This window comes from Prionailurus viverrinus, chromosome B3 (assembly GCF_022837055.1).
Source record: "Prionailurus viverrinus isolate Anna chromosome B3, UM_Priviv_1.0, whole genome shotgun sequence".
Classification (NCBI taxonomy): domain Eukaryota; kingdom Metazoa; phylum Chordata; class Mammalia; order Carnivora; family Felidae; genus Prionailurus; species Prionailurus viverrinus.
Window position 1 is genome coordinate 1,102,350 of NC_062566.1, and position 12,943 is coordinate 1,115,292.

General features: G+C 59.5%; 1 protein-coding gene across 4 annotated transcripts in view; it reads right to left on the reverse strand.

The window, feature by feature from the left end:
• ZNF710 (zinc finger protein 710) overlaps window positions 1–12,943 on the reverse strand; it is a 69,483-nt gene that overhangs the window by 6,256 nt on the left and 50,284 nt on the right. For 3 of the 4 annotated variants that reach the window (XM_047861443.1, XM_047861442.1, XM_047861440.1), the window contains exons 2-4: window positions 5,181–6,669; window positions 718–909; window positions 64–238 (exon numbers count right to left, since the gene is read on the reverse strand). In XM_047861443.1, coding sequence (XP_047717399.1) covers window positions 64–238; window positions 718–909; window positions 5,181–6,641 — 1,828 coding nt within the window. In that variant the 5' untranslated portion in view covers window positions 6,642–6,669. Of the gene's footprint in view, window positions 1–63; window positions 239–717; window positions 910–5,180; window positions 6,670–11,268; window positions 11,418–12,943 lie in introns of those variants that run through there. The other variant, XM_047861439.1, reaches the window with a different exon arrangement.

A 12,943-nucleotide genomic window follows, 5' to 3' on the forward strand; every position in this document is an offset into this window, starting at 1 on the left:
AGGCTCCTGAGTGTGCCGTGACAGCGCTGCTCCCGCTCCGTCCGCTGCGCGTGGCCCACCCACCTTGGCTGTCCAGGCCGATGTCCATGACACCATGCTTGACCTTCATGTGCCGGCTCAGGTTGCCCTTGAGGTTAAACTTGCTGGAGCAGTAGGGGCACTTGAAGGGCTTGCTGCCCGCGTGCAGGTGCATGTGGCCCAGCAGGTTGTACATGCGGTTGAAGGACTTCCCACACACCTGGAACACACCGACTCCTGAGCCCTCGGGGAGCCCGCCGTCCCCGAACCCCCTGCCCGCTCCCGCCTCCCCGGCGCAGCCGGAGTCCCCATCGCTGTGCACGGCACTCACTCTGTCCTTTTCCCCTGTGACCCCAGGGGCCTGTGAGACAGAGTGGAAGCCGCTCCTTGCTGGTCACTGTACCACCCTCCCTGAGCTGGGGTTACCAGAAGCCCAGGGCCCGGCTCTCCGACCACACAGAGTCCCACGCCTGGGCTCTTTCCCTGGGGCTGTGCGGGGACCGTCACCCTCTCCCCAGCTTTGAAAAAAATACAACCGCAGCAGCTTGTAGGCTCTGAACCCTGGCATTTTCACCCCAAGCTGGGCTCCCCTGCTCGTGCTGGCCAGGCCAGCTCTGAGTGGGTCTCAGCTGCGGCCGTCGTGCTGACTCTGGGCGGCCCGTGGGGACATCCCGCCTTGGGGCCCCGACAGCCCGGTACCTTGCATTTGAATGGCTTCACAGGCGAGTGTACAATCATGTGCGTCTTGAGGGTCTGCTTCTGCACGAAGGTCTTGAAGCAGATGTGGCACTGGTAGGGCCGGACGCTGGTATGGATCAGCATGTGTCGCTTCATGTTTGCCTGCAGGGTGAACTCCCGGCCGCACACCTCGCACTTGAACTCCTTCACGCCCTGGCGGGGGGTGGGGAGGAAGGGGTGATGGTCAGGGCCACACGACGGGCACAGCCTCTGGAAGTGTGTGTGTGTGTGTGTGTGTGTGTGTGTGTGTGTGTGTGGACCATAGTGTCTGAGTGAAATGACTTCCTGGGGGTGTTCTGAACAGGGACCATGTGTTTAAAGTGGGGGAATGTTGGGGCAGGGCCACTTACTCCAGGAAGTCCTCCAGTCATAGGCAGAGACTGGCTGGGCCTCAATGGTTCCTGCCCACACACCCGCTGTCTCCCGCTCACCTTGGCAGGTGTACCTGTAGGTTTGCACCAGCACACCAAGGCGAATGTGTTCATTCATTCATTCGTTCATTTCATTCATTCATTCATTCATTCATCCAGCAACTATTCCCTGGGCACCTGCTACAAGCCAGCATCACACACGCCAGGCGCCAGGGACCTGTGGCCAAGAAGGCAGCCGTAGCCTGGTGGACTGTCCTCAGGTCAAGAGCCTGTGTATGCGTCTTCCCCCTCAGTCCCATCCTTCAGTGGTCTTTCTGGTTCACGGACCCCTTTGAGAATATGATTAAAAGCATGGACGCTCCAGGAAAAATGACACTCGAATCTGAGTACAAGAGTTCCCAAACCTCTGGAGCCCATCCACTTGACCCCACGAGAGTTCTGCAAGCTTCCCTGGTGATAAGAACCACCTGAAGTTCTCGTTACCCATACAGCCTCTCAGGAGATTCCTCCCTGGAGATCCCGATCCAGTGGGCCCAGGAATTTTTAGTCTCAGCAGATCCCCCAAGTGACTCCCATCACTGAAGGAGTTTGGGACGCTTGGCCCCAGGAGACAAAAATTCCAGGGGAAAACCCTCTGGTTTGACTGTCAACATGGTCTTTCGTGGTCTGCAGGTGACCCCCAGTGCGGGGCAGGGTGCTGTGGGCACAGGGGGTCTGATGTATTGTCCGGGGAGGAAAGGACAAAAGTTGGGGGCTCATCTCTTTGCTGAGTCAGTAACTTAGAAGATCCCCAGTAGGACAGACACATGTCTGTGGTCACAGCTGCTGTCCCAAGCGCTTATTTGGGACAAAGTTTTGTGTCATAATGTAACGGTGCCTGTGTCTCTTTCTTTTAGCAGATGGGGACACGTCATTTCGTGGGTATGCTTGCTGGACACGCTGAAGAGGTGTCTGACCACCAGGGGGCCCTGCCCCGGGCCGCCTCCCGCCCAAGGGCATGTTGCACACGTAGTGCAAATTCACGCCCATGACAGAGCTATGTGCGATTTTCTTAGCCTTTGATTCTTGTTTTCAGTTTTGCTTCACAGTATTATTTCTCTTTGGACGCTCTGCAGACTTGTGGGGGTTTTCGGTAGAGGAGAAAGACGGTACGAACAGGGCACGAGTGCGTATCACTCTCACCCTCACCCCTGCTCTGCTTTTAAGGCTGAGCTCAGACTCAGCTTCAGAGTCCTTCTTAACACACTTCCGCAGCTCTACCAGCTGACTGGGGGGGAACAGCTGCCATAAAACCTACAAATCAGGGGCGCCTGGGTGGCGCAGTCGGTTAAGCATCCGACTTCAGCTCAGGTCACGATCTCGCGGTCCGGGAGTTCGAGCCCCGGGAGTTCGGGCTCTGGGCTGATGGCTCGGAGCCTGGAGCCTGTTTCCGATGCTGGGTCTCCCTCTCTCTCTGCCCCTCCCCCGTTCATGCTCTGTCTCTCTCTGTCCCAAAAATAAATAAACGTTGAAAAAAAAATTAAAAAAAAAAAAAAAACCTACAAATCATCTCTGCGCCGGTAGAAAACGTTCCCGGGGCAGGGAAGGCCTGACAGGCCCTCACTCCCGCACTCACTGCCGTGTGCACAGGAGAGGCGAGGACAAAAGCTGGCCCTGGAGTGTCCCTAAGGCTGCCACGAGGGAAGGTGGGAGCTGTGCGCACACTCAGCGTCAAAGCGTGAAGCTGGTCGGATCTGGGGTAGAAACGATGGGGCAGCCTAAGCGCCAGAGAGGGGCTGGGGGACCCGAGAGGCCTCGTTCCGTCTGCCTGGACAGAAGGACCTCTGGGAGGGGGGGCAGTGGCTGAAGGGACGGGAAGGGCGGCAGGGGACAATGCGTCAAAGTTACGTCTAAGGGACATAGTGGAGCAGGACGGTGTGTTTCATCTTCTAGCCCCACAAACCGCTCTGCCTCGTTTGGCCACACTGGACTTCTCCGTAACAAGTATTTCCCCTTGCATCTGCTCTCTTTTCAAACGAAATGTATTTTGGGGCACCTGGGTGGCTCCGTCGGTTAAGCGTCTGACTCTTGGTTTCAGCTCAGGTTATGATCTCACGGTTTCACGGGTTTGAGTCCCGCTCAGGGGGGCCACGTAGGGCGGCTCAAAGCCACACTCTGGGGGCCAAGCCTCCGGCTCAGGAAGCATGATGCTAGGTTCTAGGGCCAGGGCTGGGAAGGGGTGGGGGTGGTCTCAGCTCTGGCTGAGAGTGGAGCCTGCTTGGGATTCTGTGTCACTTGCTCTCTGCCCCTCCCCCACTCATGCTGTCTCTGTTGCTCTCAAAATAAATAAACTCAGAAAGAAAGAAAGAAAGAAAGAAAGAAAGAAAGAAAAAGATAATTAAACTTTTCCTAAAGGGAAGGCACAGGTTTTGATACACTTTTGTAATTACAAGGAGAAGGGAAACCCTCTGTATTTCTGTCATGTCTGTTGCCTTGGGGCCTCCTGGCCTCGACCCTCCAGTCTAAAATAGGAAGGAAGGGCAGGCTGCTTCAGTGATTCTCCAACTGTGTTCCCCGGGGCCTGCAGGGGTTCCTCAAATATTGCATTCAAAATTTTTTATTTTATTTATTTTTTAAAAACGTTTATTTATCTTAATTTTTTTAACGTTTATTTATTTTTGAGAGAGGGAGCAGGTGAGAGTGGGGGAGGGGCGGGGAGAGGGAGGCAGAGGCTCTGAAGCAGGCTCCAGGCTGTGGGCACAGAGTACCCCCGGGGGGGTTTCCCACAAACCCAGGGATCATGACCTGAGCTAAAATCAAGAGCTGGATGCTTAACCGACTGAGTCACTCAGGCGCTCCCCAAAATGTTTATTTTTGAGAGAGAGAGAGAGAGAGAGAGAGAGAGCGAGCATTAGCAGGAGAGGGGCAGAGAGAGAGGGACAGAGGATCTGAAGCGGGCTCCACGCTGACAGCAGAGAGCCCAATTCTGGGCTCCAACCCGTGAACCATGAGACCATGGCCCGAGCCAAAGCTGGCTGCTCAGCGGACTGAGCCACCCAGGTGCCCTCACTCAAAACTTTACAAAGTAAGTTTTGCTATTAAAAAACCCCCTAATTTCAATTGTATTTTTTCTAATACTCATCCCAATAAACACGTAACTACAAACATAAGAAAAGTTCATCTGCGTACCATCTATATTAGCGCCTAGATGATCTCAAGCACTATTTTGTAAGCACCGGGTGGAAGACCTACAGGAGGGACCTCAGATCTGGGGCAGGGCCCTTGGGAGGGGCCCTGGCGGGGGGTGAGGGGTCCTGGGAAGGAGAGGGGAGGGGCCCTCCGAGGGAGGGGATGGGTCCTGGAGAGTAAGGGGGTAGGCGCCCTGGGGGTGAGAGGGGCGGGGCCCTGGGAGGGTGGAGGAGGGACCCTAGGGGGAAAGGGGGGAGGCGCCCTGGGGGAGAGGGGCGGGGCCCTGGGAGGGTGGGGGATGGGTCCTGGAGGGTAAGGGGGGAGGCGCCCTGGGGGTGAGAGGGGCGGGGCCCTGGGAGGGTGGAGGAGGGACCCTAGGGGGAAAGGGGGGAGGTGCCCTGGGGGAGAGGGGCGGGGCCCTGGGAGGGTGAGGGATGGGTCCTGGAGGGTAAGGGGGGAGGCGCCCTGGGGGTGAGAGGGGCGGGGCCCTGGGAGGGTGGAGGAGGGACCCTAGGGGGAAAGGGGGGAGGCGCCCTGGGGGAGAGGGGCGGGGCCCTGGGAGGGTGGGGGAGGGGTCCTGAAGGGTAAGGGGGGAGGCGCCCTGGGGGTGAGAGGGGCGGGGCCCTGGGAGGGTGGGGGAGGGGTCCTGGAGGGTGAGGGGGGAGGCGCCCTGGAGATGAGAGGGGCGGGGCCCTGGGAGGGTGGAGGAGGGACCCTAGGGGGAAAGGGGGGAGGTGCCCTGGGGGAGAGGGGCGAGGCCCTGGAGGGTGGGGGAGGGGTCGTGGAGGGTAAGGGGGGCGGCGCCCTGCGGGGGAGAGGGGCGGGGCCCCGGGCGGCGAAGGGGCGGGGCCCCGGGGGGGGAGGCGCCAGCCGGGCCGGCCCTACCTTGTGGGTGAGGGAGTGCTGCTTGAGGTGGTGGATCTGGCTGAACTCCATGCCGCACTCCGTGCACACGAAGGGCCGCACGTTCTGGTGCTTGAGCATGTGGTTCTGCAGCTGGCTGCGGTAGTGGAAGGACTTGTCGCACTCGAGGCACTGGTAGAGGGTGGGGCCCTGGTGGGAGGCCAGGTGGCGCTTGAGCTGGGTCAGGGTGGAGAAGTCCAGGCCGCACTCGACGCAGACGTGGCAGCGGCCGCTCTCGTGCTTCACTTCGTGGGCCTTGAGCTCGCTGGGGTAGGCGAAGCCGCGGCCGCAGAAGTGGCAGCTGTACGGCTTGACCTCGGAGTGCAGCAGCATGTGGCGCTTGAGGTGGCTGGTCTGCGTGAAGGCCTTCTGGCACACCTGGCACTTGTGGGGCCGGGTGCCCTGGTGCGTCAGCAGGTGCGTCTGCAGGTGGCTGGGCTGCTTGAAGAGCTTGCTGCAGTGCGGGCACGAGTGCGGCTTGATGCCGTTGTGACCCAGGATGTGCGTCACCAGGTTGTACTTGGACGTGTAGGACTTCTCGCACATGCGGCACTGCCAGCGCTTCTGGCGGTCACCCGCCTCCACCAGGTAGGAGTCGTCGATCTGCACGTTGATGTCCAGCCGGTCCAGCTGGGCCTTCTTGTGGCGCTCCGCCGTCGCGCCCGCCGAGTCGGCCTCGAACTCGCCCGCCTCCTGCCACACGAAGCCCTGCTCCGGCTTCACGGGCTCCGGGGATTCCATGGTGGGGGCCTCGGGGTCGCTCAGGGGGGCCAGGTGGGGCGGCTCGAAGCCACACTCCACGGGCAGGGCCTCCGGCCCCGGCAGCGCCATGCCGGCTTCGGAGAAGCCGTCCCGGGCCGGGTCTGGGAAGTGGGGGTCGAAGGGGGCCGCGTCCAGCTCCGGCCTCGGGGCTCGGGGCAGGTGCCGCAGCGTCCGGGGCTTGCGGCTGAAGGCGCTGAGGTCGATCATCTTGACGGCGCTGCTCTGCACCAGGGGCTCGCAGCCGCCACTGGCCGCCTCGGCGGGGGCCTCCCCTGGGCCTGCATCCTTGTCGTCACCAGGCACAGACACCTCGTAGACCTCCTGCTCCTCCTCCTCCTCCACCTTCTCGAACTTGACCTTGGGCACCAGCCGCACGGGCGGCCGCGTCTTCCGCCGGGTGTGCTTCTCGAAGGCCGCCTCCACCTCCAGCACCTCCTCTTCCGCCGGCTCCTCCAGGGCCCGCCCGTTGCAGGCCAGCTGGTAGATGTCGGGGCCCGGGGGCCCGGGCTCCCCGATGGCCGTCCCGGACAGCTCAGGCCCCAGGTCCGGGTAGAAGGCTTCGGCGCTTATGGTGGCTCCAAAGAGCTCATTTTCCGAGACCAGGCCCAGCACGGCGGCCTGAGCCAAGGACAGCACCACCACGGCATCCGTCTGTGTCCCTGAGTCCATGAAGCCCTCCATCCCGTGGCGGCTGGCTAGGAGGGCATCGCTGCGGGAAGAGAAGGGAACGTTAATGCCGCACACACAACAACACGCAGACACGCATTCGGCGAGCGCTTGGCCGATCCGGGGTGTGTCCGTCCCTGACGTCTTTCACCTCCTGCCCTGGGAACAGGACACACTTGTAATTACCGGGAGCAATGACACCCTCCGCATATCTGACCATCTTCTCCATCTCCCTGTGGGATCCTGGGTAAGCCCCGCCCCCTTGTTGGCCTCGGTCTTCCCACCTGCCACAGGAGGGTCGAATTGCCTCGGCGGTTCTTAAAGTAGGTTCCCCATAATGCCTTTCCAAGAGCCGCTCAAAAATCGGATTCAAAATCGCAGAAAGTAAAGTTCTATTTTAAAGTTTATTTATCTTGGGAGAGAGCAGGAGAAGGGGAGGGGCAGAGAGAAGAGAGAGAGAATCCCAAGCCGGCGAGGGCCTGGATCCCACCTACGGTGAGATCATGACCTGAGGGTTATCAAGATTCTGACGCTTCACTGAGCCACCCAGGGGCCCCCCTCTATTTTACAAATCAATTTTGGAAAACCCATCTCCCTACATGTAATATACACCTCATTCCAACACATTCTGTAGCTCCGCTGGCTTTGTTGCCAAGGCAATTAATTTCGCACAGACCCTCAGACTGTACGGTGAGGTGTTAAACAGCTGTCACCATTTGTAATGGCTTGACCATACGAGTGAGGTGCTTTGGTTAAAAATAAAGAAAGAAAAAATAAATAAGGAGCCGAGGTCGATCTGTCTTTCAAGCCTGATGCTCTAAGACTGTGTCTGTCACAACAGGTTACTGTTCTGGATTAGCTAAGTATAATACATTCAGATATCCAAACGTATGCCAATTAAAAATACAGCTCTTGGGGTGCCTGGGTGGCTCCGTCGCTTAAGCGTTGGACTTGGGGTCAGGCCATGATCTCGCGGTTCAGGGGTTTGAGCCCCAAATGGGGTTCTGTGCTGACAGCCCGGAGCCTGGAGCCAGTTTCAGATGCTGTGTCTCCCTCCCTCTCTGCTCCTCCCCCCACTCGCCCTCTGTCTCAAAAATAAATAGACATTGGGGCGCCTGGGTGGCGCAGTCGGTTAAGCGTCCGACTTCAGCCAGGTCACGATCTCGCGGTCTGTGAGTTCCAGCCCCGCGTCAGGCTCTGGGCTGATGGCTCAGAGCCTGGAGCCTGTTTCCGATTCTGTGTCTCCCTCTCTCTCTGCCCCTCCCCCGTTCATGCTCTGTCTCTCTCTGTCCCAAAAATAAATAAACGTTGAAAAAAAAAATTTTTTTTAAAAAAAATAAATAGACATTAAAAAAAATTTTTTTTTAAAAATACAGCTTTTATCTGATTTGTACAACTGGAACCTCATGTGAGATCTGATTTGAAGGAAGGGCCTCGTGATGGCTAACATATCTGAGGAGCCAGCTCCCAGGTTCCCAGGCACGCTCTCTGACCTACCAGGTTCTTTCACAGAAGCCAAGGCACCCACCTGCCCGGTCCAGACCCCGGGTGCACTGGCCTTCCTAGGGGCGGAGTAGCCGGCCTTGCACAGGGTTCTCGCACCCGCACCCGTGCTGAGCACCCAGCCCCTCCCGCCGGCCTCCCAGGCTTTCCTCAAATTCCACCTGTTCCTGGGACTTCCCGGCCCTCCCCGCCCACCCTGGCGCCCTCTCCGGGCCTCCCCGGGACCAGGATGTGTGCCCCGGATGTGGGAGGGCACGGTTAGAACGCCCACCCCGCTCAGCGCCTGCTCCAGGCGAAGGGGAAAGACATTCCTGGGGTGGCTCCCGCCTGCCTTGCCTGGTCTGGTCTCAGGGTCACGGTCAGGCGCATGGCGCGGGCTGCGGCCTTTCCTCAGGAAGCCGGCTCCGAGCCTGGTGTCTCCCTCCCCCCACAGGCCGGTGCAGCTTCCCCTTCCTGAAGCGGGCTAAAAATAAAATACCCCAGACAGGAATTTAGCTTCCTTGAAACAGACACTACAGATTAAACTATTAATCTTCAAGGAAGGCTCTCGTGGAAGGGGTCAGAGGAACAGAACCTGACACGGGGTTCAGGGTCCACCTGGAACAGGCTGGAGGGGCTACACCTGATTCAGCCCACCCCCACTTCCCCTGCTGGAAAGAACACGGAAATGGAGGTCAGGCAGCTCGGGCCCCAAGTCCTAGCTCTGTCACTTACAAGTGACAAGAGTCACTCTGAGGAGAGTCACCTCAGAGTCACCTCTGCACCTCAGTTTCCCCATCTAAAAAATGGGAATGGAAACACCTACCCCCTGCGAGGAAGGATTGCAAGGGCCCAGGTCATAACTCGGTGAAGGGGGATTAGTTAATTATAAAGCCCTCACCAAATGTAAACAATTAACTTCGTTATTTGCCCAGACCTCTGGAAGAAGATTTTCCTGCTGGTAAGGCCACAGAGCCTAGAGATTTCTCCATTCCAGGGCCCCAAATTCTGCCAAGGTTGGGGTGTTTCTGGGACAAGAACTCATTCATTCTAGGAACTAAGAACTCATTCATTTTCTAGCGCGACAAAAACTTTGCTAAATCCCTGCTATGGGTTGGGCCTGGTGCTCAGACATTCGAGGGAGGCGAGGCAGGGTCCTGCCCTCAAGGAGTCCTCAGAGGCGACCACTGTGCCCCCTAGGGCCACCCGGTGGGGCAGTATCCTTGCCTTTGCTCTCAGTGGCCAGTGTGACACGGCTCAAGTGACAGCCTTCACGCCCCGTTGTGGGTTTGAGCGAACCACAAACGCAGCACTTTTTCTAGACTGCCCTGAAGTCAGGGCCAGCAGAGGGAGGAACCCATCCCCAGCAACGGAGCCTGTGCTAGGTTTGGAGTTCAAATTCGCATTTTGCCCTTTTCTCGCTGGGGCAGATCCCACAGTGTCCCGAGCCTCAGATTCATTTCTGTGGAGGGGACGCAGTGCCTGGCCGTGGGGTGGTAAGGACAGGTAAGGACGTCAGTGCAAATGTTCGTTCCCTCGGGGCGCCCCGGGCGGCTCAGTCGCTTGAGGGTCTGACTCTTGATTTCGGCTCAGGTCGCGAACCCAGAGTCATGGGCTCGAGCCCTGTGTTGGGCTCCGTGCTGATGGCATAGAGCCTGCTTGGGATTCTCTCTCCTGCTCTCTCTGCCCCTCCCCTGCCTGCACTTGCTCACATGCTCTCTCTCAGAATAAATAAACTTAAAACATAATTTAAAAAAAATGTTAGTTTTCTCTTTGTCTTCCTCTCCTCAACCCCAAAGCTGGCACCCTCCCTTCCTGGCAACCTCAAGGGACCTGGGGAGCGGGAGCAAAGAAATCCTCACTCTGGCGGCAGAGGAGCCAGTGGGGAGCCGGAGCTCAGGTCTGGTGTGGTCCCCCCCGAGGGGCGGGTCACCGTACAGGTGACCATCCTGTTAGGAGTGACCTTTAAGACTGAAAGGGGCCACTCCTAAGGATCACCCCAGCCCCTGACCAGGCAGGCGTCCCCTTCCCGGGGGAGCAGGCAGGCGGTTTTGACCTTGGGGCTGCACTCCAGGTTTCTGTGACAGGAGCCCATGCCTGGGTGTAAAAAGGGACCTGCTCAGGGGTCTGTGCCCACGCGGGGCGGGACGCAGAGGGGCCAACGAGCCACAAATGTGGGCAAAAGGGCTACAGGTCTGGCTTTGCTGAGCGCTCAGAAGGTCCCAGGTGAGTCATTTAATGCGAAAAGCCACCCTACGGGGAGTGGGGGTGGGGGTCGCGTGCACTCCGTTTCACCGCCCAGGAACCCTGCGCCTAAGTCACATGCTTAGCGTCCTGTCGGGGCACAGCTGGGTCTGCGGGCAGGCCTGTGGGCCCTCCAGCCCGGCCCCATCCGGGCCCGGCGCGCCCAGCTCGGTTCCTTTGCCTGTGCACCCTGGCAGGTGGCGTCAGGGGCGTGGGCCCGGCCGCAGCTCCCAGGTGCTGCCCGGGGGTCCTCAGGTCCCGGGGAGACAGCAGGTGCTCCTGGGCCCTGGGCAAACTGCGACTGGGAAGCCTCGGGGCTATTCCTGTCTGGCTGCTCCGGGGTCCCCTCTAGGGCGGCCAGGGGCCCCTACGGGTCTGCACCCCGACCGCACTTCCTCCTGGAGTCCGCACGAGCCCCGTGCCCGCCTGGCCAGGCCAAACCCTGCCTTCCACGTACACGGGACAGACACTTGCCTGAGCAGAACACATACCACCCTGCGCATGCGCGTGCGGGTTGCGCAGGGGCCCCGTGTGCGGAGACAGAGGCCCCGAGAAAGGAGACAGACGGAATCTGATCCCCCTGCATTTCACGTGCGTGTTCCGTCCGCCACCCAGAGAAACGGGTCGTTGGGCAGGCGGGGGCTCTGCAACCCAGTGTCACTACTTCTCCTCCTCCTGGGCCACCTTTTAGGTCTCCCCTCCGCACACACTGGCTCCGGCCCTTGTGTTTAGGCCCCAGCTTGAGGCTACCCAGGGCGGGAGCAGAGCCTGGCCAGGTGCGCACCACCGGGGAGCCAGGCACCTCCCCCAACCCAGGCCCCTTGTGTCATCGGCCTGGAGCCCCCTGGTGGCGCTCCCCTCTCAGGGCAAGGCCTTTGCCCCACCACTCGTGCCGGGGCTCAGAACAAAAGCTCACCAGTGTCCAAGAGAGAGGGGAACTGGGACCTTCGCGGGCTCTCCACAGCCTGCTAGGAGGAGAGGGGCATCCATCCGGGCAGGATGGAGTTCAGCCTCCTGCCAGGGTACCCTTGGTTCCCCAGGGTGCAGAGAAAGGACATGGCTCCGGCAGGGAAACCAAGGGGAGGGAATAGCTTAAACCCTGGAGCTGGGAGTGGGGGGAAGCGAGGCCACAGCAGAAGTGGGGAGGCCGAGGAGGTGAGAGGGGAGAGAAAGGGGGAGGGAAGAGTGAGAGAGGGAGACTTAGAGGGGGAGAGGGGAAGAGGGGGAGGGAGAGATGGAGAGAGGGAAGGAGGGGAAGGGAGAGAGGGGGAGGGGGGAGGGACGAGGAAGTGGGGGGAAAGGGGAGGGCTATAGAGCTGGGGCTCTATGTGCGCCTGGGCCCCTGGGTCCAGAGAGGCTGAGCCTGGCGTGTGCGCGACAGGTGGCTTCTCCAGGGAGGAGAGAGGGTGGTCCCAGGTGTAAGCACTCATGGACTTCAACTTGTGGCAAAACCGCCCTCCATTTCCCCGGCCGTCTCCCTCACTGAAGACTTAAAGGTAAATCCGCTCACGTCCCCAGAAAGGAAGAGGAAGCAGAAGCCAGAGCTGGAGTCTTGTGCAAACCTCGGGGCTCCTTGCCACAGTCTCACTTCTGCCAGCCCCGGGCCTCACTGGACTCAGCAGCGTGAGGCCCGCAAAGAGGGAGCAGACGGGGGTGGGGGGGGGGGGGCGGCGGCCAAGGGGGAAGTGTGTGAGTCTCCCTTTGTCTCAGCTTCCCCTTTTCTCCGTGGACAGATTTGCTGAGCCCGCCTCCAGGAGTCAGAGTGGCTGGGCCACCAACACAGTGCCACCCGACCCACAAACCACACGTACACCGTGCCCGACCACTTCTTTTTACAGATGAGGAAAGGGAGGCCCGGGGAAGGGACGGGTCCAAGGTCACACAGTGAGAGGGCAAGGCAAAGACAGGTTGTGGCCCCAAGCCCACCCTCAGCCATGTGGCCTATGGGATAAAGTCCTCGTGCCTTAGCTGAGTGCTCGGTGCTGTCCCCAGCCAGGCTCTGCCTGACCCTCCACTAAATCTTCCTGTACCTCTGCAGTGTGCGTATGCACAAACACCTGTTTCCTACCTCAGGGCTTTTGCACAGGCTGACCCCTCTGCCAGGCCTGCCCTTCCCCTGCACTGAGTGAAAACCCCCTCATCCTTTAAGGTTCATCGCAGGCACCGCCTCCGGGGAAGCATTCGTCAGCCTGTGGGGCAGGGCGAGGGCCTCTTCCACAGCCTGAGACCCTCAGGTTAATTTTACTGTACATTTGGCCAGGCCGCGGTGCCCCGCTGTTTGGTCAAACACCCATCTAGATGTTGCAGGGAACTATCCTGTGGGTATGATTAACATCTTACGACCAGTTTACTTTAAGCCAAGCGGACTGCCCTCCCTAATGGGGGCAGGTCTCATCCGGTCAGCTGAAGCCTTACGAGAACATCGGAGGTTTCCCAGAGAAGAAGGAATTCTGCCTCAAGACGGAATCCTGGAAATCCTGCCCAAGTTTCCAGCTTGCCAGTCTGCCCTGCAGATTTCGGACTTGCCAGCCCCCACAATTGGGTGAGCCAATTCCTTAAAATAAATGCCTCTCTCTCTTTGTGCGTGTGTA